The sequence below is a fragment of the Mastigoproctus giganteus genome, chromosome 14 (assembly GCF_048544385.1).
Source record: "Mastigoproctus giganteus isolate SK-2022 chromosome 14, ASM4854438v1, whole genome shotgun sequence".
Classification (NCBI taxonomy): domain Eukaryota; kingdom Metazoa; phylum Arthropoda; class Arachnida; order Uropygi; family Thelyphonidae; genus Mastigoproctus; species Mastigoproctus giganteus.
Window position 1 is genome coordinate 82,529,544 of NC_143588.1, and position 22,754 is coordinate 82,552,297.

At 34.5% G+C, this 22,754-nt stretch overlaps 1 protein-coding gene across 1 annotated transcript in view; it reads right to left on the reverse strand.

The window, feature by feature from the left end:
• Positions 1-22,754, reverse strand: part of l(1)G0020 (RNA cytidine acetyltransferase l(1)G0020) — a 219,217-nt gene that overhangs the window by 182,998 nt on the left and 13,465 nt on the right. The window contains exons 3-5 of the mRNA XM_090388438.1: positions 20,855-20,977; positions 17,345-17,516; positions 14,385-14,561 (exon numbers count right to left, since the gene is read on the reverse strand). Coding sequence (XP_090244564.1) covers positions 14,385-14,561; positions 17,345-17,516; positions 20,855-20,977 — 472 coding nt within the window. The remainder of the gene's footprint in view (positions 1-14,384; positions 14,562-17,344; positions 17,517-20,854; positions 20,978-22,754) is intronic.

Here is a 22,754-nt window from a genome sequence, read left to right on the forward strand (position 1 = left end):
TATACTACCTTTTGTGCCTGCAAGCACAAAGGGTTGTATATGTTTGATCCTACATTATCATTAGAATTCTGCAACTTTCTTAAATACACATGGGTTTGGCTCTGTTCAGATGATCCAATTTCAGGTGTTGACACCTCCAGACACATTAAAACATGTTTAATCCGTCTGTAGAATGTTCATTAGTCACTGCTTGTCCACTTCTTGAACGACTTTGATTTCAAAGACCTGGTATAGGAACAACTTCAATGTTAATTAACAGAACTTGTGTATAATGTATATAGGCACCAACAGCTGGCTAGACACTACTACCCATGCACTGCTGCCTGCAGCCAGAAAGGGTTGTATATTTGGTTGTATATATCCTGCACTGTCATTAGATATCTGCAACTCTCCCTGTAATTGTATAAGGTTATCCTTGGTATGATATGTCACCAATGCAATTATTTACTAGTGTGATTTCTTTATTAAATTGTGCACATTTTGATTAGCATGTGACCCATAGCAGAAGTCGCACACACACACAGTGCTACCCTGCATTACATGTAAGTTACAACTAACATGATTCAATAATTGTGTGCTATTCATTATTGTTAATACTGTCACTGAATTTGATATTAGAAAATGGAACTACAGTAAAATTTCGTTAATAAAAAAACTAGGTTTATATAAAGTACTCATTTATATGAAGCACATAACAATCCCCTGCAAAAGAATAGGCTTTTCTATGTAAATATATTTGTTTATTACAAAATTTGGTTACTATGTATAACGAAGTTCATTTTTACCCTGTGAGAAATAAATATTGTTATTTTGTATGTTTAATACAAATCTTGGCACAGTTGTTGAATTATTCCCCCTATTATTCTCTGGCCACCCAGTTCTGATACAGCTGAACTACAAACTGTGAAGTTAGCAATGGACTGAATATGACACCAAAGGTTACCACATAGACTGATCTTCACGGATTCCCTCAGTGTAATGCAAGCAACAGAGTGCAACTCAAAGAATTTCCATCTGACTTTGAGACCAATTCAAGTCACCCTAAGCAAACTGATTAAAAGAAAACAAAACATTACCTTTTGTTGGATTCCTGGACATATGGGAATTAAAGGAAATGAACAAGCTGACTAAGCAACAAAAACGGCAACAGACATCATACTATCAACCAACATTTACAGACTACAGATGTAGCATCAAAGTGAATAGCAAGGAACAGTGGCAAAAAATATGGAATGAACAAACCTATAATAAACTTTTTCAAATTAAACCAGTTTTAAAACAGCGGAAAACCAGTGAAAGACAGATCCGAAAATAAGAAGTAACCCTTGCCAAGTTAAGGACAGGACACATATCTTACTCATTCCTATCTATTTAAGAGCCGAAGAACCACCTCAGTGTAATCAGTGCCATGTACAACAAACAGTTAAGCATTTACTACTAGATTGTCCAGCCTTTATAAACCAAAGAAAAATAGCCATTAAGTCTGAAACTAATATTCAAGATGCTTTTGTTTTGGAAAACATTTTAAGTGAAGAAAGTAATATACAAGAAATCTTTCACTACCTAAGGGCTATACTAGATGAGTGCTTGAAGGGCGAGCGTAAGCTGGCATCGTGAACACCTCCAAAACAGCAAACTATACGTAGTGTTCTTACATTAGATCATTTCAAACTAGATGGGGCACTTCTAGCATTTCATTGGATATCACCAGCGACTCATTTTTTCTATTCCCAGTTTCAAGATGAATGTTGTTCAAGTTGGATGTGTTGTGTATTTATGTAGTGTTGATTGCGAGTAGAAAGAGAAAACGATGATGGTGAATTCATCCAGCAAATTCAAATAGGTTAAAAAAAAAAGTTTTATATTATGTTTGAAACACACAGGAAGTCTCCCAAGAATTTTTTTTTTTTTTTTTTTTTTTACAAACTGTGGATAGAGTTTTGATGAACTTCTAATGTTAACTAGTGGAAAAAACTCAAAATTTGATACCATGATGCGGAAATCAATACCGTTGTTTACATCTATGCTTTATGTGCTGTACCGACAGGCCAACTCCCACTAATTGAAATATTTCTGAAATGTTGTTTTCTTTGTTTGTAAAATTATTTTATTTATACCCACTATTCTTATTCAGAGATTAAGGTATTTGTAAGACTCGGTGTCTTACAGAATTACTTTCGGAACATAAAGGGTAACTTTGTGTTTGATTTTACCACACAACACTTCTCAGAATAAAACACCTACGTTACTGTCTTCCCACCACTCGACATTATTTCCAGATGGAGTATTGACAAGTACTTTCCATCCTTTTGAAGCAGAAAATGTTCTCCACTACCCACACTGTGTAATGGAGTACTTTTTGTGCAATAAAGGATTAGTGTTGTTTGATTTTATGAATGGTCATGAGAAGACATCAGTTTTCAAAGTTTGTAACACAGCTATCAATAGAAATATTTTCTTGAAATTTCATTAGAAGATCAAATATACATCCAAAAAAGGTGCTGTACTGATACTGATCCCTAAAACCAATTACAATAAAGCAAACTTTTTTTTTTTTTTATCAAAAGCGCATTGCAGTGTTATCAGTTTTACACCAGTTTTTCCTGTTTCCAGTGTAGCTTCCAACAGATGAATTTCCTCGACTTTGTGTTAGTAGATGCAATGCACATTGAAGAAATGAAGTATGATCTTTTCGTTTTTCAAAAACAATTCATTGCAATTCCTTTGGTCATGTTTTTTATGCCAATAAACAGTTGCGTACATTATTTATTTATTTTTTCCTATATCATGCTGGCAACAACTCTGTATTTTGCAGCTTACCACGTGCTTTCATTGCTTTCACAATACTTTTCGAAAAAGAAAGACACCGAAGTTATGATTGAAATGAAAGGTTCAAAATTCATTTTGGAAGAGACCACACATGATTCTCATTTGTTAATGCCGACATTAGTTGTACTGTTGCAGTGGACATCCTTCAGCAGTTTTCTGATTATTGTTTTCATCTTATTTATTAAATTGTCTTTATTAACTTCGATTATGTACATTCGTGATTCTGTACACAGATAACCCAGAATCTACCAATAAATTGTCTCTGCAAGTGAACAAACTTGTATTTCATTAACTAATGAAACAGAACTAAAATAGAAGTAATATTTACAATATATATAAGGTTCAGAACTGAGCTTTCTGATTATTCTCATCATCACATAGTTCATCCCAGTTAGGAAACATTTATTTTCCAATTTCAATACAACACTTTGCCTTTATTTCTTTGCTGGAGTAGTCTTTTAATGATGTGTTGTACAAGAGAGGCCTCCTTTCGACCTCACAAATAAACTCCTCTGTGTCAAACATCATCTTCCCCAAAGTATAATAAACAAACCAATTTAGGCCAACCACCCCATGCACGGGGAGAATGTCTTCTCAGGTTCCGCAAATGCCAAGGTGTACGCGCAATACTGAATAACCGAAAAAAATTGAAGAAGTGCGTGACACTGGAGCAGTGATAAAAAGCAGTAAACTAATTTGTGGTGCAAAATACAAGGAGCTTGAAACAAAACTTTGAGCAGTACCAATAAATGCAGTATCTAATTTGCCTTTTCTTGCAAAAAGTGGACCTGATATTGGTATTATTTGCCAACATCAGGTCCGATTTTGCAAGAAAAGGCAAATTATCTAGCTCAGCAACATGGAATTAGCAACTTCAAATGCAGCAATAGCTGGCTCCAAAGATATCAAAACAGGAATAACTTGGTTTTGCGAAATGCTTACGGCAAGTCTGGATTAGTCAACAAAGAAAAGGCTACAGACTAATTGTGTTCTGTACGGTCCATCCTTGAAAAAATTAGGCAAAGGATATTTTTAATCTTGACAAGACAGGTTTATTTTATAATTTGCTGCCAAACAAAACATTTGCTGTTCAAGGAGAGGTTTGTCATGGTGGAAAATTAAGTCAACAAAGACTCACCGTTCTGTTATGATGCAATTCAGATAGCAGTACAAAACTATGCCCACTTGTGACTGGTAAGTTTTGCAAGCCAAGATGTTTTAAAGAAGTTAACCAACTTCCCTGTGATTATGAGGCCAATAGAAGTGCTTGGCTTACAGTCAAAATTTGTCAGTCTTGGTTATAAAAAGTGGACAGAAGAATGGCTTCAAAAAAAGGAACATTTTGATGATTCTAGATCATTTTACAGCACATTCTGCCAAGACACTTAAGTTGAAAAATATCTGGCTGTTGTTTTTACCTCCCAGTACCACCAGTTTTATGCAACCACTGGATCAAGGCATTATTTACAATCTCAAGAGAGCATATAGAGTCCGACTGATAAGGTACTTGATCTGCAACATAGAAGGAGGGAAAAATTTGCAGTCAAATTGGAATGTCTTGGATACTATCCGTAATCTTGTTATTGCTTGGGACAGTATTGCATCAAGTGTAATAATCAACTGCTTCAAAAAAAATATTTATTGCTTTGGAGAGAATATTATCGAAAAACATGGTCCAGCAGATGAATGCATAATAACATTAAGGAATGGAGGAATTTGAAGGAGCTTATGGATTTTGTTTGTAAATTTGAAGAGTTTGTGAAGGTGGATAATGAAGCTGCTACCAGAGCAACACCAGAAGAGCTGCTGAGCACCAAGCAAAATGATGATATTTTTGTTACCAGCGACAGCAAAATTGAAGCACACACACTGCTATCTAAAAAAGATTTCCAAAAAGCATTGAGCATAATAGAGAATGTGTTGGTTATTATTTATTTGGTTTTTTTAAGGAGCATTAGCAACTAAGGCCATATTGCTCTGGGGATATGCGGTGGTCATTCCCTGACCTTTCCACATCTCCGTATTTGGTGGTCACGGGCTCGAACCCCAGTCTAATCAAGAAGTGTATGCTATGCACTACTGCTCCTGCCCACCTGGCTACGGAGGTGCCAGAATGTGTTGGCCTGCTGTAATGTTGATACAGAAACAACTATTGCATTTGGTAATGTCTGTGCTGTAGACATGTTAAAATTGCATACAGGACAAAAACTGTCTTTCTTTAAATTAGATTAATTTATTAAAAAGTTAATAGTTTGTATGTCTCCTTTTATATTAAGATTGTAATTCTTTTTACTGTGATACTAAAATATTGTATATAATATTGGTGTTTACTCATAAATTAAACTACGTAGTACACCCATATACTATTATGCCCTGTGCATTTCCTCTTTAAAATAAAATATTGTATATATCAAAATATATACTGTACAAAATTTTCACTTCAGTTAATTGCTTTTCTCTTGGTTTACCTTACAAATAAAATAAAATCTTTAAAAAATGTATTATTCCTATTACTGTATTGTTAGACAAGGATTTTGTTTTTATTATTTTATTTTATTCATTTAAATTATTTTTGATATTATTATTATTCTTACATATAATGTATACACAAAAAAAAAAAACAAAAAACGGTAAAATTTGGACACTTTTAGGGGGACCTTGTTACTACAAAATGTGAAAATTTAAGTCTCTTAAACTTTGCATTAACGAGATTCGACTGTATAGCTTTGACTTTGGAAATCTCAAGTGTGTATTCGACAGAAACTCCATGTAAATTTTCAATTCACCACAACCAGTAATTTTTTTTTTTTTTAGGAGCATTAGCAACTAAGGTCATGTTGCTCCGGGAATATGCGGTGGTCATTCCCTGACCTTTCCGCATTCTCCCTATTTGGTGGTGACGGGCTCGAACCCCGGTCTAATCAAGAAGCGTGTGCTACGCACTGCTGCTCCTTCCCACCTGGCTACGGAGGCGCCTCCTATATATCTGTACTGAATAAACTCTGAAGGAAACTTTACAATCACAAACATGAGATGCAGCTGCAGTATGCAACTGACAATAAAGTAACTAAACAAATTCTTGAAAAAATATTTATTGCTGTCCTATAATGGATGTGATTCAAAATACTTTCATTTTTGTCATACCTCAGAATATTGCAGGAAATCATTTTCTGAAAGGTCTTTCTGTAATTCTTCACATTACATTGATCATCTTCAGCTAAGGAGTTTTTTAGTTCTGATAAGTATAGTCGATGTTCCAACACTGGGATTTATTTATTTATTTTTATTCTTTTTCTGACACTGTTTTACAAAAAAAAAAAAGTTGTGGGAAGATGCAATCATGCACATTCCCACATATTCTAGAATTTTTTGGTTAAAAATTTCTTGAAAGGCCATTCATAGTAAGCAGTCTTAAAAATAAGTCTTAGTCTTAAAATTAAGTCATAAAATTAACATAGGCTTAAAAATAAGTTGAAATACTGAAAAGAGACTCTCATAAAATGATTTCCAGCAAATTTTTCTTGTATGGCAGAGATGTTGATGTTTCACAATACAGTAGAATCCGGATATGAAATTCCTGCATAAGAAGTTTCCCCCTGTACTAGGTTTGGTTTCTGAAGTCCCAATTTCAACTCTACATATTGTAATTTATTATTTTCCCACGTAAGAAGTTTCCTGGGTAAAATGTTTTCCTACATAAAAAGTTCATGATAAAGAATACACACTGTATTATTATGTTTTCCCACTGAATACATTTTTTAAATATACAAATTCTTTATTTTTAATATTAAACAATATGAACATTTTGGTAATCAAACAAGTTATTGCACAGCATCATTTTAGGTTGTAGTAAATCACCGAAGTAGGTGAAATGGCATCATTTTTGTACACAGTCGAATTTGGTTATAATGTGCATCAAGGGACTGACAAAATTTCCGCATTATAACCATTACTCGCTATATCAGTGATAGCGGAGATGGGGGAACCACTGGGGCCGTTAAACAATGAACACTTTATATCAGTGATGAGTTAAATCTACCTCCTATTTTTTTAAATTCTCAATAACTCGATAAAAAGATAGATTTAAAAAAAAAAATTAGAGAGAAAAAATTAATAAGTACATACCTACATATTATTTGTATTAATAGGCTTGTATAAACTATAATACACTTAATACTAAACACAATTTATTTCTCTGTAATTAAAAAAAAAACTTCTTTAATAAACACGTTTTCAATTAGTCTTTATTTATAAATCTTAAAATTGATGTTTGTTTTAAAGATTTCACTTTGATATTTCTTAAGTTTCCACTTAAAACACTCAATGCATTAAATCTCATTACTTACCTCAGGTCCTTCAAAAAAATTGACTAATGTGTCCATTGCACCTTGAGCTTGTGAGATTGTTGGCACTGATTTTGATTCACTTTCACCTGTCATCATATCATCGTCTTTACCATCGTCGTTATGGTTTTTGTTGAGCACAGCATCTACAATGTCAACTCTCTGTAGGTTGACCACTAGTTAATAAGTTGTCATCGACTCACACAAATTCATCGATGTTATCTGTATTAAAACCTACTATTATCTGTTATCTGTATTAAAACCTACAACGTTGTTACATAGCAACCATTCGGAAAATGACAAGTTGTTTTCTTCGTTTTCATCTTCGTCATCTACAATTGAAATTTCATTTAAATTTAATTTCAATTTCTTGAAGCAATTTGATGTGGTTGTTGGACAAATTTTGAATCTGAAGTAACATTGTTCCACCATCATTCAATAAATTTATAGCATCCAATATTGATATAGACTTGGTAAGTTTCTGTTCTCTTTGACTGATCAGATGTAGAACTAGAAATCTTTTATAAAATCCTTTCAAACTCTTGATTACACCTATGTCCACTGGTTGTAAAATTAATGTCCACTGGGAGGCAGAAACACTAGCTTAATATTGGACAAATTTTGAATCTGGGGATGTGCAGGACAGTTATCAACTAACAATAAAATATTTTTCTTCTTTTGAATAGCTCCTTATTCCAATCATTTACATATTCTTGAAAAATATCCAAAGTCATCCAAGCTCTCTTGTTTGCAGTGTAATCCACAGGAAGTTTCCTTGTGTTTTTGAAACACTGAGGTTTAAATGATTTTCCAATAACAAACAGTTTTTTTTTTTTTTTTAGTTCCTGTCACATTTATGCATACCAGCACTGTCAAGCAACCCTTTGATTTTTTTCCACAAACACATTTTTCCCCTTTGAATTTAAATGTATTGTCAGGTGTCAAATTATAAAAAAGTCCTGTTTCGTCGGCGTTGTAGTAGTAGTAATAGAGACATATGATAAAAGAAAGCAAGTGTATGAGCTTATGTAGCATCAGCCAAAAAAAAAAAACAATTTCACATAACCATTCCCTCGAAAAGTTTCTCCAGTTTCTCCTTGAATTTATTTAAGCTATCAACTTCCACAACGAGAGATGGAAGTTTGTTCCAGCAATTAACCACCCACTGGCTAAAGGCAAATTTCTGCACATATATTCTACAACTGTCTTTCTTCAATTTGAATTTATGCTCCCTTATGTTCGTAAGCTGAGCAAATGGAAGAATCCCATCAGAATTGAGCATGCTCAACCCATTCAAGGCCTTATACACCTCAATCAGATCACCTCACTGGTGCCTAGTCTCCAGCCGCTGCAATTTCCAGAACTTAAGCCTTTCTTGGTAAGAGAACTCCTTCGTTCCGTTCCCCTCACCAATCTTGTTGCCCTTCTCTGTACATGCTCAAGCAACTCTACATCCTGCCTAAAATGAGACCTCCAGATCTGTATTATCAAGGTCTGACCATTGCCTTATACAAAGGGATAATCACCTCCTTTTCTCTGCTAGCAAAATTCCTGTACATCATTGACAATACCCCATGACGTGCTCTGGCAGCCTGTCTGCATTCCTCAGAAAATTTCATATCTGACTGTACAATCACTCCCAGGTCTTTTTCATTTTCTACCACCCTAAGTGTAGTACCACACAGTTGGTACATTCCTCTGGGGTTACTTCTACCCATATGCATTTGTCAATGTTAAACTTCAGTTGCCACTTCTCAGCCCATCTGCCCAAATTTTCTAGATCCTGTTGCAGTAGTACAACTGTTCAGTAGGCCAGTAGCAAAGGGATGCAATGTAGAATGAATGAATGAGAATGAAAGACAATGAATAGGCTGGGAACTGAGTGAACTAGGAATTATGGTAAAAGGGAATAAATGGCAGTTTTGATGAAAGAAAGAGTGACCTAGCATGAGGGAAAGAGAGAGTGAATGGGAATGAGTGGAAGAGCAAATGTAATTGGCCGAAAGAATACAAAGTTAAAAATAACTTGCATCACTTTATATATACTGTACCAACAAACATTTACTAACCACATAAACACTATCACTGCATTCTCCCCTGGCCTGCAAAAAAAAAAAAAAAAAAAAAACTTGCGGCTAGGCCTGCAAAACTGAAGAATAACAGTAAGTTGAGGTGCCCAGAGAGTGCAATGCAGAAAGTAAGAGTCGAATAAATGAGATGAGAGCTAGAAGAATGAATAAAAGTGTAAGCGTGTGAGAAAAAGAACACAAACCATAAATGCTACAGTTAAGCACACACTAACCCTAGTTTTAATTAGTATTTAAATTTACACTACACATCATTGCATCCCCTCCTGGTGTGTGAGAAAAAGATGAATGAGTTGAGTGAAAAAAAAAAAAAAAAAAAAAAAATATATATATATATATATATATATATATATAAAAACTTGGAAAAAAATTATAAAATAAGAAAAAAGTATTTAAAAAATAAATAAAAAAATAATAAATAAAATTTTTTTTTTAAAAATAATAAAAAAAATAATGGAAACAGAGTGAGAATGCAGATTAGTGAATGAAGTAAATGTGTGTCTCTCCCACCCCCTTGTCTGGTGGGTTCCCCACTGCCAGCAAACATATCCCACCCCCGGAGCGGGATGGGCAGCTTAACCTTCATACCAGATTCGACACTCCTTGGACATGACACCGACTAAGACATTCTGTGGCTTTGCTGCCAACGTGCCATTGGCGATCTGAACTGGGTACTCTAACCTGGTTCCCTTTAAAACCCCATCCCCAGGCAGGGGAGGGAGGAGATGGATCTCTGTCTCCTCCCTGCCTATCCCCCATACTTCGCCTAGTGGGGCTTATCTCCACTGACCTCTTTGGGATGCCTACTCTATCATCCCTATTCTTCTATCTGTTTTCCCCCCCCCAGTCTTCAGTTTCCCCCCTTTCTCACTAAATCGACCGAGTACACCCTTAACAATGCCGCCAAATTCTAATCAACGTCTAAATTCTACTGGTTTCCTGTAAATCTCTAAGACAACTAACACTATTAGCTTTTATCTAGCGTATAGCCTCACATGTCTAAATTTAATAACATCAAAATTTTGCCCAACCTATTTGGCCTTTAACACATCTCTTTAGCATTCAACCCCAACCAGCGATTTCCTAACAGCAATCCCATTAAGCATTAATGTCAAATGCAAATTTTTTTTTTTTAATAGGTCCTAGCCACTGAAATCCGAGGAAACTAGGTGGCAGGACATGTCAGAGCAATTTGTTGTGATACTGGATATACCCGGCTAGCCTCCACGTGGCAGGGTATGGGTAACGTCGAGCCCCATTAGGGGCCTGGCGGCCAATAAGCTGGATAAACAATGGGCACAATATATCACACTGCACAGACACGGCCCACACACTTTCAAGTCTCTGGCTTGACAGTGTACTGTCCTCGATACAGCGGAACACACACGCAGAGATGGGAGAAATCCCAGGTGCCGTCTGACACGAACATACCTTATAGTAGTACAACTGTTGTAGATATCTTCGTCATTGAAATCTTTCTTGATTTCTGCCCAAACACTGTCAATCCATTCATTTTCCAGATCAAGATTCTCCACTAATCTTTGCATAAACGATGTTATGAAGGTTTTTAAATTGATCCAGCCAACCATTGTTACACTCAAAACCGTCACGTCCAAACTGTTTAGCAAATTTTTCCTCTTGAGCCTTCAACTTCAAGATCAGACCATCTATTGAAAATCCAGCACTTCTTTGTGTGGTGAACCACTGAAGCAATGCTTCATCAACGTTTGTAACCTCGCACTTTCTAAATATTTTTTTTTTTTTTTTTCGGTTATGTCTTTTCCAATGCTGATATGTAAATATCTTTATTCTTCAACAATGTCAATACACTTGAAGAAGACAAAGAAAACTTTTTACACACTTCAACATTTATTGCACCACATTCTAACTCAGGAATAATTTCTACTTTTTCGCTAATCGAGAGACACTTTCTTTTGTTAGTAGACATGTTTCCAAAGGAAGGGTTTGTTTCTAACTGATTTCCCTTTAAAATGATAAGTGATCTGCATACAAAGCTCTTAGAAGCCCAAAATGCATACAAATTTCTTACTAATCCCGAAATGCGCACACAGTTTTTAGAAGTTCCAAAATACATATCAAGTTCTTAGAAGTCACATTTCCAAAATTCTTAGAAGTTCCGAAATAAATTTATGGTTCAGTGAATACAAGATAATGTGTAAATAGGGTAATGTGACAAGCAGAATGCCAATGCACTATTGTATAGCCCCCGTCCCCAGAAGGACAAGGTCATAAACTGGCCGCTAATCCAATGCAGGTGGTTATAAAGCTAAGTCGCCCTTTTCATTTTTGTCTATTCCAAGAATTGGGTTTTTTGGCTACCCGAGCAATGAAGATTGATTGCATAGTTACCAAAATTTGTTCAGTATATCCGTGTAGTGTGCTCGTTATAACAGTGAGTGATTGTATGGGAATACGCATAAATTAATATCATTATGGCTCTTTGCTCATTACAGCCGCGATCTCATTATTTCTGTGCTCATTATAACCAGGTTCGACTGTACACGTATCTCATATTGTGAATGTCTTCACAACGAGTTGCCCTGATATTGCGCTACCACTAATAAGCAATGCTTTGGAATTTGGTTGGTTTGGGTTTTTTTTTTTTTTTTTTTTTAGGAGCATTAGCAACTAAGGCCATATTGCTCCAGGGATATGCAGTGGTCATTCCCTGACCTTTCCGCGTCCTCCGTATTTGGTAGTCACGGGCTCGAGCCTCGGTCTAATCAAGAAGAATGTGCTACGCATTGCTGCTCCTGCCCACTGCTATGGAGGTGCCTCGCTTTGGAATGGAGAAGACTAATGTTACTTATTCTCGATGGATGCCACCACCGAGTGAAGTGTTGCCTATTCAAGAATCTACTATTGAAGAGTTGATTATTCGAGGTAGTGCAATATCAGGGCAACTCATTGTGAAGGCATGCACAATATCAGATATAACAAAAATGATGTCATTTCGCCTACTTCGGTGATTTACTATGAACTAAAATGATGCTGGGCATTAACTTGTTCGATTAGTGAATTTTCCTTGGTCTGAGGCTTTCAGCACAAATCCTTTTTAGTAGAAACATTTTGATATAATGGAAGCGACATAGCATTAGCATTAGTTGAGGCATGTGATGCAAGATAGCAAGCTTGTACAAGCATCAGCCAAAAAAAAAAAAACACCTTCCCATTTCACCTATCTGGTCACTCCAAATGTTTGTCTAGTTCAGCCTTAAATTTATTTAAACTATCAACTTCCACAACAACAGATGGAAGTCTGTTCCAGCAATCAATTACCCGCTGGCTAAAAGCAAACTTCTGCACATCTATTCTGCAACTGTCTTTCCTCAATTTGAATCTATGCCTTCTCAGGTTCTTAATCTGAGCAAGTGGAAGTATCCCGTCAACATTGAGCCTGTATGTTGGAACTTCAAAGGAGCTCGTCCTTCCAACTTGGTAATGAGTATTTGGTAAGGAGTTTAATGAACAGAATGTTAAGCAATTATAAATCCTCAGTTTAAAAATGTTTCCCACAGGCAGAGTGAAATATTTATAAATTATGAAGTAGTACTTAAAAAGGATCTTTAACTTATGAATGCACATCGTTTCATTTTTATTTGTGTAGTTAATATTTCATACCCTTATATCATTTTCCCTTCTAAGAAGTTTTCCCACATAAGAAGTTCTAAACCTCCGGTCCTTTGGAAAACGTCTTATCCGAGTTCTACTGTATATATAACATACAATATGTACGTATAAAGTCAGAAGCGTACTTTGAAGATGAGCACACACCCACTCGATTAACAATAATTTCTTTATAGAATTAGTTATCAAATCTTATATATAAAGAAAAAAGTAGTCTGTGTTCTTTTATGCATTCAGAACTCATAGGAGCCATTGAACTAAACTTTCCATGGCCTATTTCATCCAAAAAAAGAACAAAGACTACATTCAGATAAAAAATTTTGACCTCCACGGTAGTACTTCATTGAAGAATCAGCATAGTGGGTAGCAATCAAATTTTCATCAAAAAAAAAAATGTTTAAAAACTATAAAAAATTTTACCAAGACATTTTTTAATTTCAAAATAATTCAGAAATTATTTATTTATTATTTTTTTTTTGTTAGTTGTCGGCGAATCAGCTTCTGTGGCCACATTGCACCTCCCAAGTTTTTTGCATTTTCTAGTGTGATCCAAGCCCAAGGCAGGATTCGAACCCGCGACCTTTGGGTTGCCAGGAAGGCACTTTACCCACCCGGCTAGCCCAGTCAGCAGAAATTATTCAAAGCAATCACTAAGCCATAATTACTGGTTGCGTCAGGTCACTTTTGACCCCCCACTTATTTTTTTTTTTTTATATGAGAGTTCACCTGAAAACCATTCTATTCACAGTAAACTATTTTTTTGTTTTGGAACCATGCTTTGTTTAATAATAAAGCTTAAATACCTCATAATACTATTTTTGCTTCCCATAGCAAAAATAAATCGTTTTAAAGATGGAATATAATAAAATATGCTCCATAGTTTTTATGCACATTAAATTGTCCTTAGAAATAATATTTATATTATTTTGTCTTTCTTAGAAGTTCTTTAGCTCATACTGGGCCAATTATGCATTTTTGTTTTGTTCCTTTATGGTAAACAAATTCGCAATTTTCTGAGTAATATGGTCCCATTTTTAAACAGTTGAATATTGTGTTAATTTTATTTATACTATAACATATCCATTCCATTAGAATGGCACAGGCATAATACATTTACTTAAGTATATATAGAAGAAATAAAATTTATATCTGATAAATAAGCATGTGGGTATAAATTATGAATATGCTGCAGGTACATGTCCCTAAAATTATAGTAGCATTTGATAACGATTTCAGAATGCACTATAATTATGAGTTAAAGTTTAATGTTTCAATAAGACATTTAAATATATAGTTGATGTGCAGAGACAAGTAAAGCAATTAATAACCACCTGATAATCCTCCCTATGTGAATCACATCATAAGTAGAGACAAGCAGAGCAATTAATAACCATCTCATAATCCTCTCTGTGAGTCACATTATAAATGTTATGTGGATTCCTATTCTAAATGAAATTTATAAGTTATAAGGACTTACTTGAGACTTGGGAATTACTGGACTGATAGATAGAATGTGAGATGAAATAGGAAGAATATTGAGTTGATCATCAATTACCAAGCAAGCTTTGCAGGAAGCAAGAGAAAGGATGAAGCGTTCATTGAATCTCCCAACGATATTTTCATGTGCCTCAGTTCGGTACCTGGCATGAACATCCTATACAACACATTAAATATAAAAATTTTAATTCTTGTTATAGTTACAAAAAACTTTTTTTTCCTAAAGATTTCTTTGAATAATGATATGCTAAAAAAATATTAAGTGCTTATTTGTATTATACTGTCCAATATTCCAAGAGAGGATACTTGAATACATTTTCTTGAGTTAGCTTATTGGAACAAAAATTGGTATTCTATCAATTCCTTCAAAAAAAATAACTATTATGAAATAAAAAGCCCACTGATGACATAAGATGCACAAGTGTCTAGATGTGGGAAATATCTAACCATTTCAGATGCAGATTACTTCAAACTGCATTAATGCCATGGGCAGAAGTGTCACACAAAATATATTAAAATGTTATAGAAAACTATTATTAAAAATATTCATGTGCAGCCATATTATATGCTTCTAAAAGTAAAATTCACCATTCATCCCAATCAGCCAATTAGGTTATGAAAGTTTTTGTTTTGAAAATAAAAATAAAACTTGGAAAAACTGCTACAGGTAGTCCTCAATTTAAAATTCTATTTATGTTGTTTTACTACATTGACATCATCAATATAATATAATTATCTATATGAGTTGCAAATTTCAACTATAATGATATTATCATAAATTAAAGGTATGCAGAAATATTTTTCTTCGCACAAGGCAGAGCACATCAGTTTGTTGTGACACTGTGCAGGGCTACATGCAGAGTAATTATATGCCAATTCATTCTCTGTCAGTCTGTTATATACACTATTAAGTATGGGTAACAAACTAACAGAGAATTGGCATATGGTTACTCTGCATGTAGCCCTGCTGTATAGCAGGATATGAAGAGATTTAGATAAAAATTGTGTCCAAATCTTCTCAAATGCTACAAGCATGTCTAAGAAAATGGCCAGTAAAGTTTAGCTGCATATGAGCTAGTTAAAAATCACAGAAAGCAGTATCTTTAGTGATGAAATTAGTAGAAAAACAATTTGATGGGTGAATGTGCAATGGACATAGACTGAGAACTTATGAACCACAGTGATCATGATAAGTTGTACAAATTCTGATAAATTAAAGAATGTATTCAAAGTGTGATACCATCACGTGAAGCCAGAATTATGAAAAGAGATGACAATATGGAGACAGTGTTTAGCATGAGGACAGCATAAAAACTTGGTTGATGATGACGACTTTATTCCAGAGTTAAATAACTTCACATTTGTCCATAGTTGTTAATTAAGAATTACTGTGCAAAGAAAAACTTGGGCAAAAAAACCTTTATCATCATAGATGATGCATCTGGACAGCCAGTTAACTAGTTGACAATACGTGGGCTGTGTTTTTGCTGTCAAACACAATTTTGTTGTTGCAGCCAATAGACCAGGATGATATACGTAACTGCCATGTTCAAGGCTTACTAATGTTATTAACTCTAATCCAGCTAAACACCAGCTGATTTACAAATGGCAATTAAATTGACAATACATCAAATTATGAAAAAACAGCATCAATCAGGAATGCATCCTCTGTTTATACCAATTATTTCAACTGAAAATCATGTTTTGATTTAAGTCATGGTTTCTAAGAACACATCCCTGTCCTCCTATCATAAATAGAGAACTATCTATACCTTTCTTTTATACTTCTTATGGCATTACTACTGTTAAAAAAAAAAAAAAAAAAAAAATACTGTCAGTGAGAAAAGTAGTATTAATTTTCAATGGGATTCTAAGCTTTTAAAAATTGCAGTGTGAACATTTCCCCATGCAAAAATTGACTACTGCCATTACAAGCAGTACATTTTTATTTTTTACAGTACTACTGAACAGGAAAAAGATTCAGATAAATATTCATACATAGCAAAATTAAAACTTTCTAAATGTTAGGATATAAAAATACCTCATAATCCATTTTAACCATATGAAATTGAATTTCATTTAAAGTTTTTTTTTTTTGTTTATAATTATACATGTTCAAACATTATGAAATGATAATTTACTTTAACAGCACTTATATATAGTATTACTGACCACGTAAAAAAAAAAAAAAAAAAAAATTCAACAGAAATATCTATTTCTGGTTAAATTATAAGCTAGAAGGTTGCCATACAAAAACTGGTCAATACTACACCTCATAAGTTGAGAAACTTGTATTTTTAAAAATAGTTATTGCCATTATGAATGTGATATTTTATTTCTACAGTTATATTATTGTTCACTAGAAAATCAAATCTGTGAAAAATAATATTAAATGGCCACACCATAAGCATTTAAAAATGACACTCTGTGAAATCCCCACATGAACACTTCATGTGTGGCAATTTGAAGATGCACTTGCATATGAATTAAAAAGCAAAGTAGATCTGTTACACTAATAGAGATTCAACTTTGATTATTCATTTTGCATGTCCACCTTTATGTTTCCCCCCCCAAAAAAAAATACTCCTCCAACCTTTATGTTCTTGACCATAGAAGTTGGGGGAGTGTCACTATTTGTAAAATAAATATTACATTAACATTTAAAATTATATTAAATGAATTAAATTATTAAATTTAACTCATGTGATTAATTAAATTTAATATTAAATGAATGACTGTTAAATGAATTAAATGACTTCTAATAAATGAATATTAATAAATTATTATGAGAGATATGTGATGCTTAAGTTTAAATTAAACTTAATATGAAACTAAATGTTAAGATGATAAATAAAAAATTTACTACATTTCAGAAGATTACTAATTTCCGCATTTTATTATACTACGAAATCAATTAATCAAAGCTAACAAAACACATACCATAGTCATAGTATATAACTGCTTTAATGAGGTCACAGTTCTCAGAAGAATAACAACAATTCCACCCCCTTCTACTGTTTCAATAGTCCTGGCTAGCAGATTTGGCGTAATTGCTTCAAAATCTTGAAGTATAAGCATTCCATATGTATTGCCTAAAATTTTATGTGTTTCACTGCAAGAAAAATAAAAATTAATAAAAATAAATTATTGATATATGATCCTTACAAATTGAAATTCATAATTAAATTGCAGCAAACTAGTATACTAAATTAACTAGGTGATATTAATTAGAGTATTCTAATGTTCATGAGAAAACACTCATGAACTAATATGGAAGAGATCATATAGACGACGTTACAATTTCAACCACTGTCTGAAACTGGCTTACTCACACTCACTTAAAAAAATCAGAATCTCCAACCCACCCACCCACCCCTAAGAAATTTGAATTGTGACGTTCATTATAGCGAATGTTCGTAAACCGAGAGTTGCCTATATACGCTTGGTGGGGTTGAATTAAAAGCAGCAGAAGAAGAAAGAGATCTAGGAGTTATACGGGCAGATGTGAAGTTTTCTGAGCACTGTAAACAGGCAGCCACAAAAGCCCATGGTGTCCTATCAATGATTTATCGAACATTACCCTTAGAGATAGGGAGGTTATAATCCCACTGTACAAGGCAATTGTAAGACCACATTTGGAATACTATATTTAAGTATGGAGAACTCATCTGAAAAAAGATATTGAGCTTATTGAGAGGGTCCAAAGGCAGGCGACTCAAATGGAGAGATCGACAAAAGGATGACCATATGAGGAAACACTGTATTATGTGGGCTACAGAGCTTAGCAACCAGGCACCACAGAGATAACCTGATTGAGGTTTATAAGGCTCTTAGAGGGATTAGTAAAATAAAGTAAGTTGTAATTTTCACTGTTATAGAGAATTTCAGAATTAGGAACCATAAATTCAAATTACAGGGTTTGAGGTTTAGATCAGATTGTAGGCAGTTTTCTTTTAGCCGCCAAGTCGACTGCTGGAAGAAGTTGCCCTGGCAAGTAGTTAAGGCTGATAGTTTGAATAAATTCAAAGGTGAACTGGATAGTTACATATATGAGGAGGATAGTTATGTATATGAGAGCCCTACAACCTATTCCATAACCAGATGACAATCAATAGCCAATACTGCCCATGTCTCCCACCGTACTTAGATCACAACTAAACCAGGCAAAAAAATTGGATTTGACTCCAATACCATATTAGAATATCCAAAACTGACACTATTGCTGGACCTGGTGACTGGACATCACTCCCCCCCCAGATCCCCTGCCTTGATGGGGGGACCCAGGAGACAGGTTGAGACCAAACTAAAAAGACCTATGGGGTGGAGGTACATGCATCTGGAGCTGCACCTGAGCTGAAGAACAGTAGTAAGCTGAGAGTTGTGGGGGTGCTGTATTGAGAAACTGAGTGAATGAGTGATTGTGTGAGTGCAAGAATGATTGCAATATGTCTTGTCTGAATGTTTATTGAGTATGAGAGGGTTGTTGTTGTTATTTGGTTTTTAGGAGCATTAGCAACTAAGGCCATATTGCTCCGGGGATATGCAGTGGTCATTTCCTGACCTTTCCGCATCCTCCATATTTGGTGATCACGGACTCGAACCCCGGTCTGATCAAGAAGCGTGTGCTATGCACTGCTCCTGCCCACCTGGCTACGGAGGCGCCAAGTATGAGAAGGGTAAACCCTGCAACTGAAATTGTGGTGAAAGAGAGAGTAGCTGAGTGTTATGGTGAATGGGAATGACTGAATTGTGGTGAATATGACTGGCTGCCAGGATTACGCAAATGTTTACACCTGTAGACATTTACTTAGCTATATTCCCATATAAGACTTATATGCCATTTCTTAGGTTCAGGAGCCCTTAGCTTTAATATTACATAAACACACCCATTACATATCCCCCCCCACATGTGAGAGATGATAGATGACAGGAAAATAAGAAAATAGTAATAATAATAAATAAATGTATATATATATATATATAAAAATGTATATATTTTTTTTACATATATATATATATATATATATATATGTAAAAAAAAATCATAATATAGAAAATGCAAGAAAAAATAATAATATAGAAAATGCAAGAAAAAATAATAAAATCTGAGTGAATGTAGAGTAAATGAGTGATAGTAACTGCATGTCTCTTTCAGCCTGCTCACCGAATAGACGTGATGGCCATGTAGACCAGTAACAGCCTCATGGTCATCCAAGCTGACACCATGCTGTAGCTTTTCTCAGCCGTCATGGTGTAGTATGCAGACACTGGCCACTAGGGGTAGACCCCCCCTGCCAGTGTCGGACAGAGCTCCAAACAGGCACTCCAACATAGAGAACCCTTTCCCTATGTTCTTTCAGTCCTACCACTTGGGGTGGTTGTTCTCTTCCCCCAATCCCCTACTCCCCCTTTTGCACTGCCACCTTTTAATTCCTACCCCCTGGACCAGGATAGGCATCCTGTACTGGGAGATCCCATAATGTCACCCTTTCTACCAGGCAGATGCCTCTACTACAGCTCCCTCTGCTCTACCTCTTTTATCCCACCAACTTCTTATCTTCACACTGCTCCCTTTCAAACTTTTTTTTTTTTTTTGGGCTCTTCCTGCTGTATGCTTTTGCTTACTGCCCAGCCCACCTCTTCATGGCACTGGACAGTAAACTAGACATTTTTGTGTCAAAATGCAAGCCCTAGGCTAAGAGGCTGGAAGAACAACAGAAACAAAACAACACAACCCTCACTAATAACAACCCTCACTACACAAACACCATTAACCTACACTATCTGGCCTTTACATCAGAGTTAAATGCAGAGTTGTGGGAAACCCCCGGAACCGCATTACAAATAACATTAACTGCATTAACACTGCGAGGAGGGAAGCATACAATTTGTATTTCCTTATCTACTTGGTGGTTTTTGCCAATTCATCAAAAGCCTGTTTGGCGAAGATTATTACTATCAGTACTGTGTTGCTTTTAGATTTAGGAAATGTGGGAATTTCTGAATTTGTCTTGTATTAGGAATATCAGTAATAAGTATAAAAAACTATGAAAATAGTATAAAATATGCAGTAATAAGTATAAAAAACTATTAAGTTTTATATACTCATTACTATGCATTTAATTCTTATTGGCTTATTATTACTCATTTAATTAAGGTTAATGTAATGTTTCATAATGGTTGTGTGATTATGTCAATTATTATAAGTTCAATACTTACCAAGTCAAAATATCCCCCCCCACGCCAAAAAAAATTATTTTCAGCTTAGAAAACCATTACAGCCACAGGATGCAAACAAGCAACCACATGATTTTTTAAACTGGAAAATTAATTAATATTACTAATAAGTATGCTTAATTATAATTAAAATAAATATTAAAAAATTTATTGTCATTATTTTTAATATGAATTATTATGAAGCTTTGGAAGAAAGAATGGTTAGTAACTAACTTGTAATAACAGTATCTAATGTTGGTAGCAGCAACAAAGAGTTCAAAAGGATCATCTTCATCAACGTTAAGTTTCCCACTTTTAAATTTCTTCTGCAACTGTCTCATCCTTTTCTTTCGGTGACTGCAATATCAAGAATGTCTTTAATATCTCTCTCTCTCTCTCTTTTACACACACATCAATAATACATAATAAATGTATAAAATAATATTCTAAAAATGAAAGATATATATATATATATATATATATACCATAATTAGATAAGTTATAGTGCAAGAACCCTCCATAGTTTGAAAATCAAGGCAGACCCCGACCAACCGTACTCCCGGTAAAAATGAAAAAACATATATAATAGATTAATTAATATAATATAATATAATAAGCCTTACGTGGGAAAAAGTATTTTGCAAGGGACTTTTTTGAGGGCTAAACCCCTACAAAATATCCAACCCTAGTTAGGCTGAGCTATCAGTTTCTGTTGTCATCTGTCTGTATAACTAAGACCAAAAAGAGTCCATAATGATGGATGATAACATTAAAAGGAGAACTAAGTAAGCCAAATAAGTACTAGGCAAGCTAACCATTAAGGGGGTATGTCTAAATGGTAATTTATTAGTATACAGGCTGAATGACATTTAGCCCGACCGATAGCTGCGAAAACATAAGCACAACTGAGAACCAACTGATTGCAGAATAAGGCTAAATTAGTTAAAATTAGGTATAGGTAAAGAAATAGTACCTCACTCCCCCTCGAATTACTCTAATAGTTCGTGAGGTATGAAAAAAGGCAAGAGGATAGATAAAAGTAAAAAGCAAAAGAAAAGCAAATAATCAATCATACTTCGGATATTACCGGGGGCGTAACTTCCCGACCCTAAAAGGTAGGGATTCTGGTATGGTAGTAATCTCTACCTTTTAGGGTCGGGAAGTTACGCCCCCGGTAATATCCGAAGTATGATTGATTATTTGCTTTTCTTTCGCTTTTTACTTTTATCTATCCTCTTGCCTTTTTTCATACCTCACGAACTATTAGAGTAATTCGAGGGGGAGTGAGGTACTATTTCTTTACCTATACCGCTTTCCGTTCTCCTTATGTTAGCTAATTTAGCCTTATTCTGCAATCAGTTGTGCTTATGTTTTCGCAGCTATCGGTCGGGCTAAATGTCATCCAGCCTGTATACTAATAAATTACCGTTTAGACATACCCCCTTAATGGTTAGCTTGCCTAGTACTTATTTGGCTTACTTAGTTCTCCTTTTAATGTTATTATCCATCATTATGGACTCTTTTTGGTCTTAGTTATACAGGCAGATGACAACAGAAACTGATAGCTCAGCCTAACTAGGGTTGGATATTTTGTAGGGGTTTAGCCCTCAAAAAAGTCCCTTGCAAAATACCTTTTCCCACGTAAGGCTTATTATATTATATTATATTATATTAATTAACCTATTATATATGTTTTTTCATTTTTACCGGGAGTACGGTCGGCCGGAGTCTGCCTCGATTTTCAAACTATGGAGGGTTCTTGCACTATAACTTATCTAATAATGGCATATCTAACGTTCGATGTAATGTTCTATCTCACGATGGCATTAATCGATTCGTTCCATATTTAACATGCAATATTTTATGTTATTGTATTTTAACATTTTAAACGCAGTAATATTACGATTCTATATATATATATATATATATATATATATATATATCCAATATTTTAAATTAAATAAAATAAAACATAAGCCAGTAGTATGGCAAAAACTGTAGAGTGAAAATTAACATAAAATGACCCAAATAAACAATCGATCGAAAAAAGGAATAGATATAAATAGTAGCCCAGAAACCCTTGTATAATTTCGATCTTTAAATCCAATTAACAAAAACTATACAAACTTTAGGA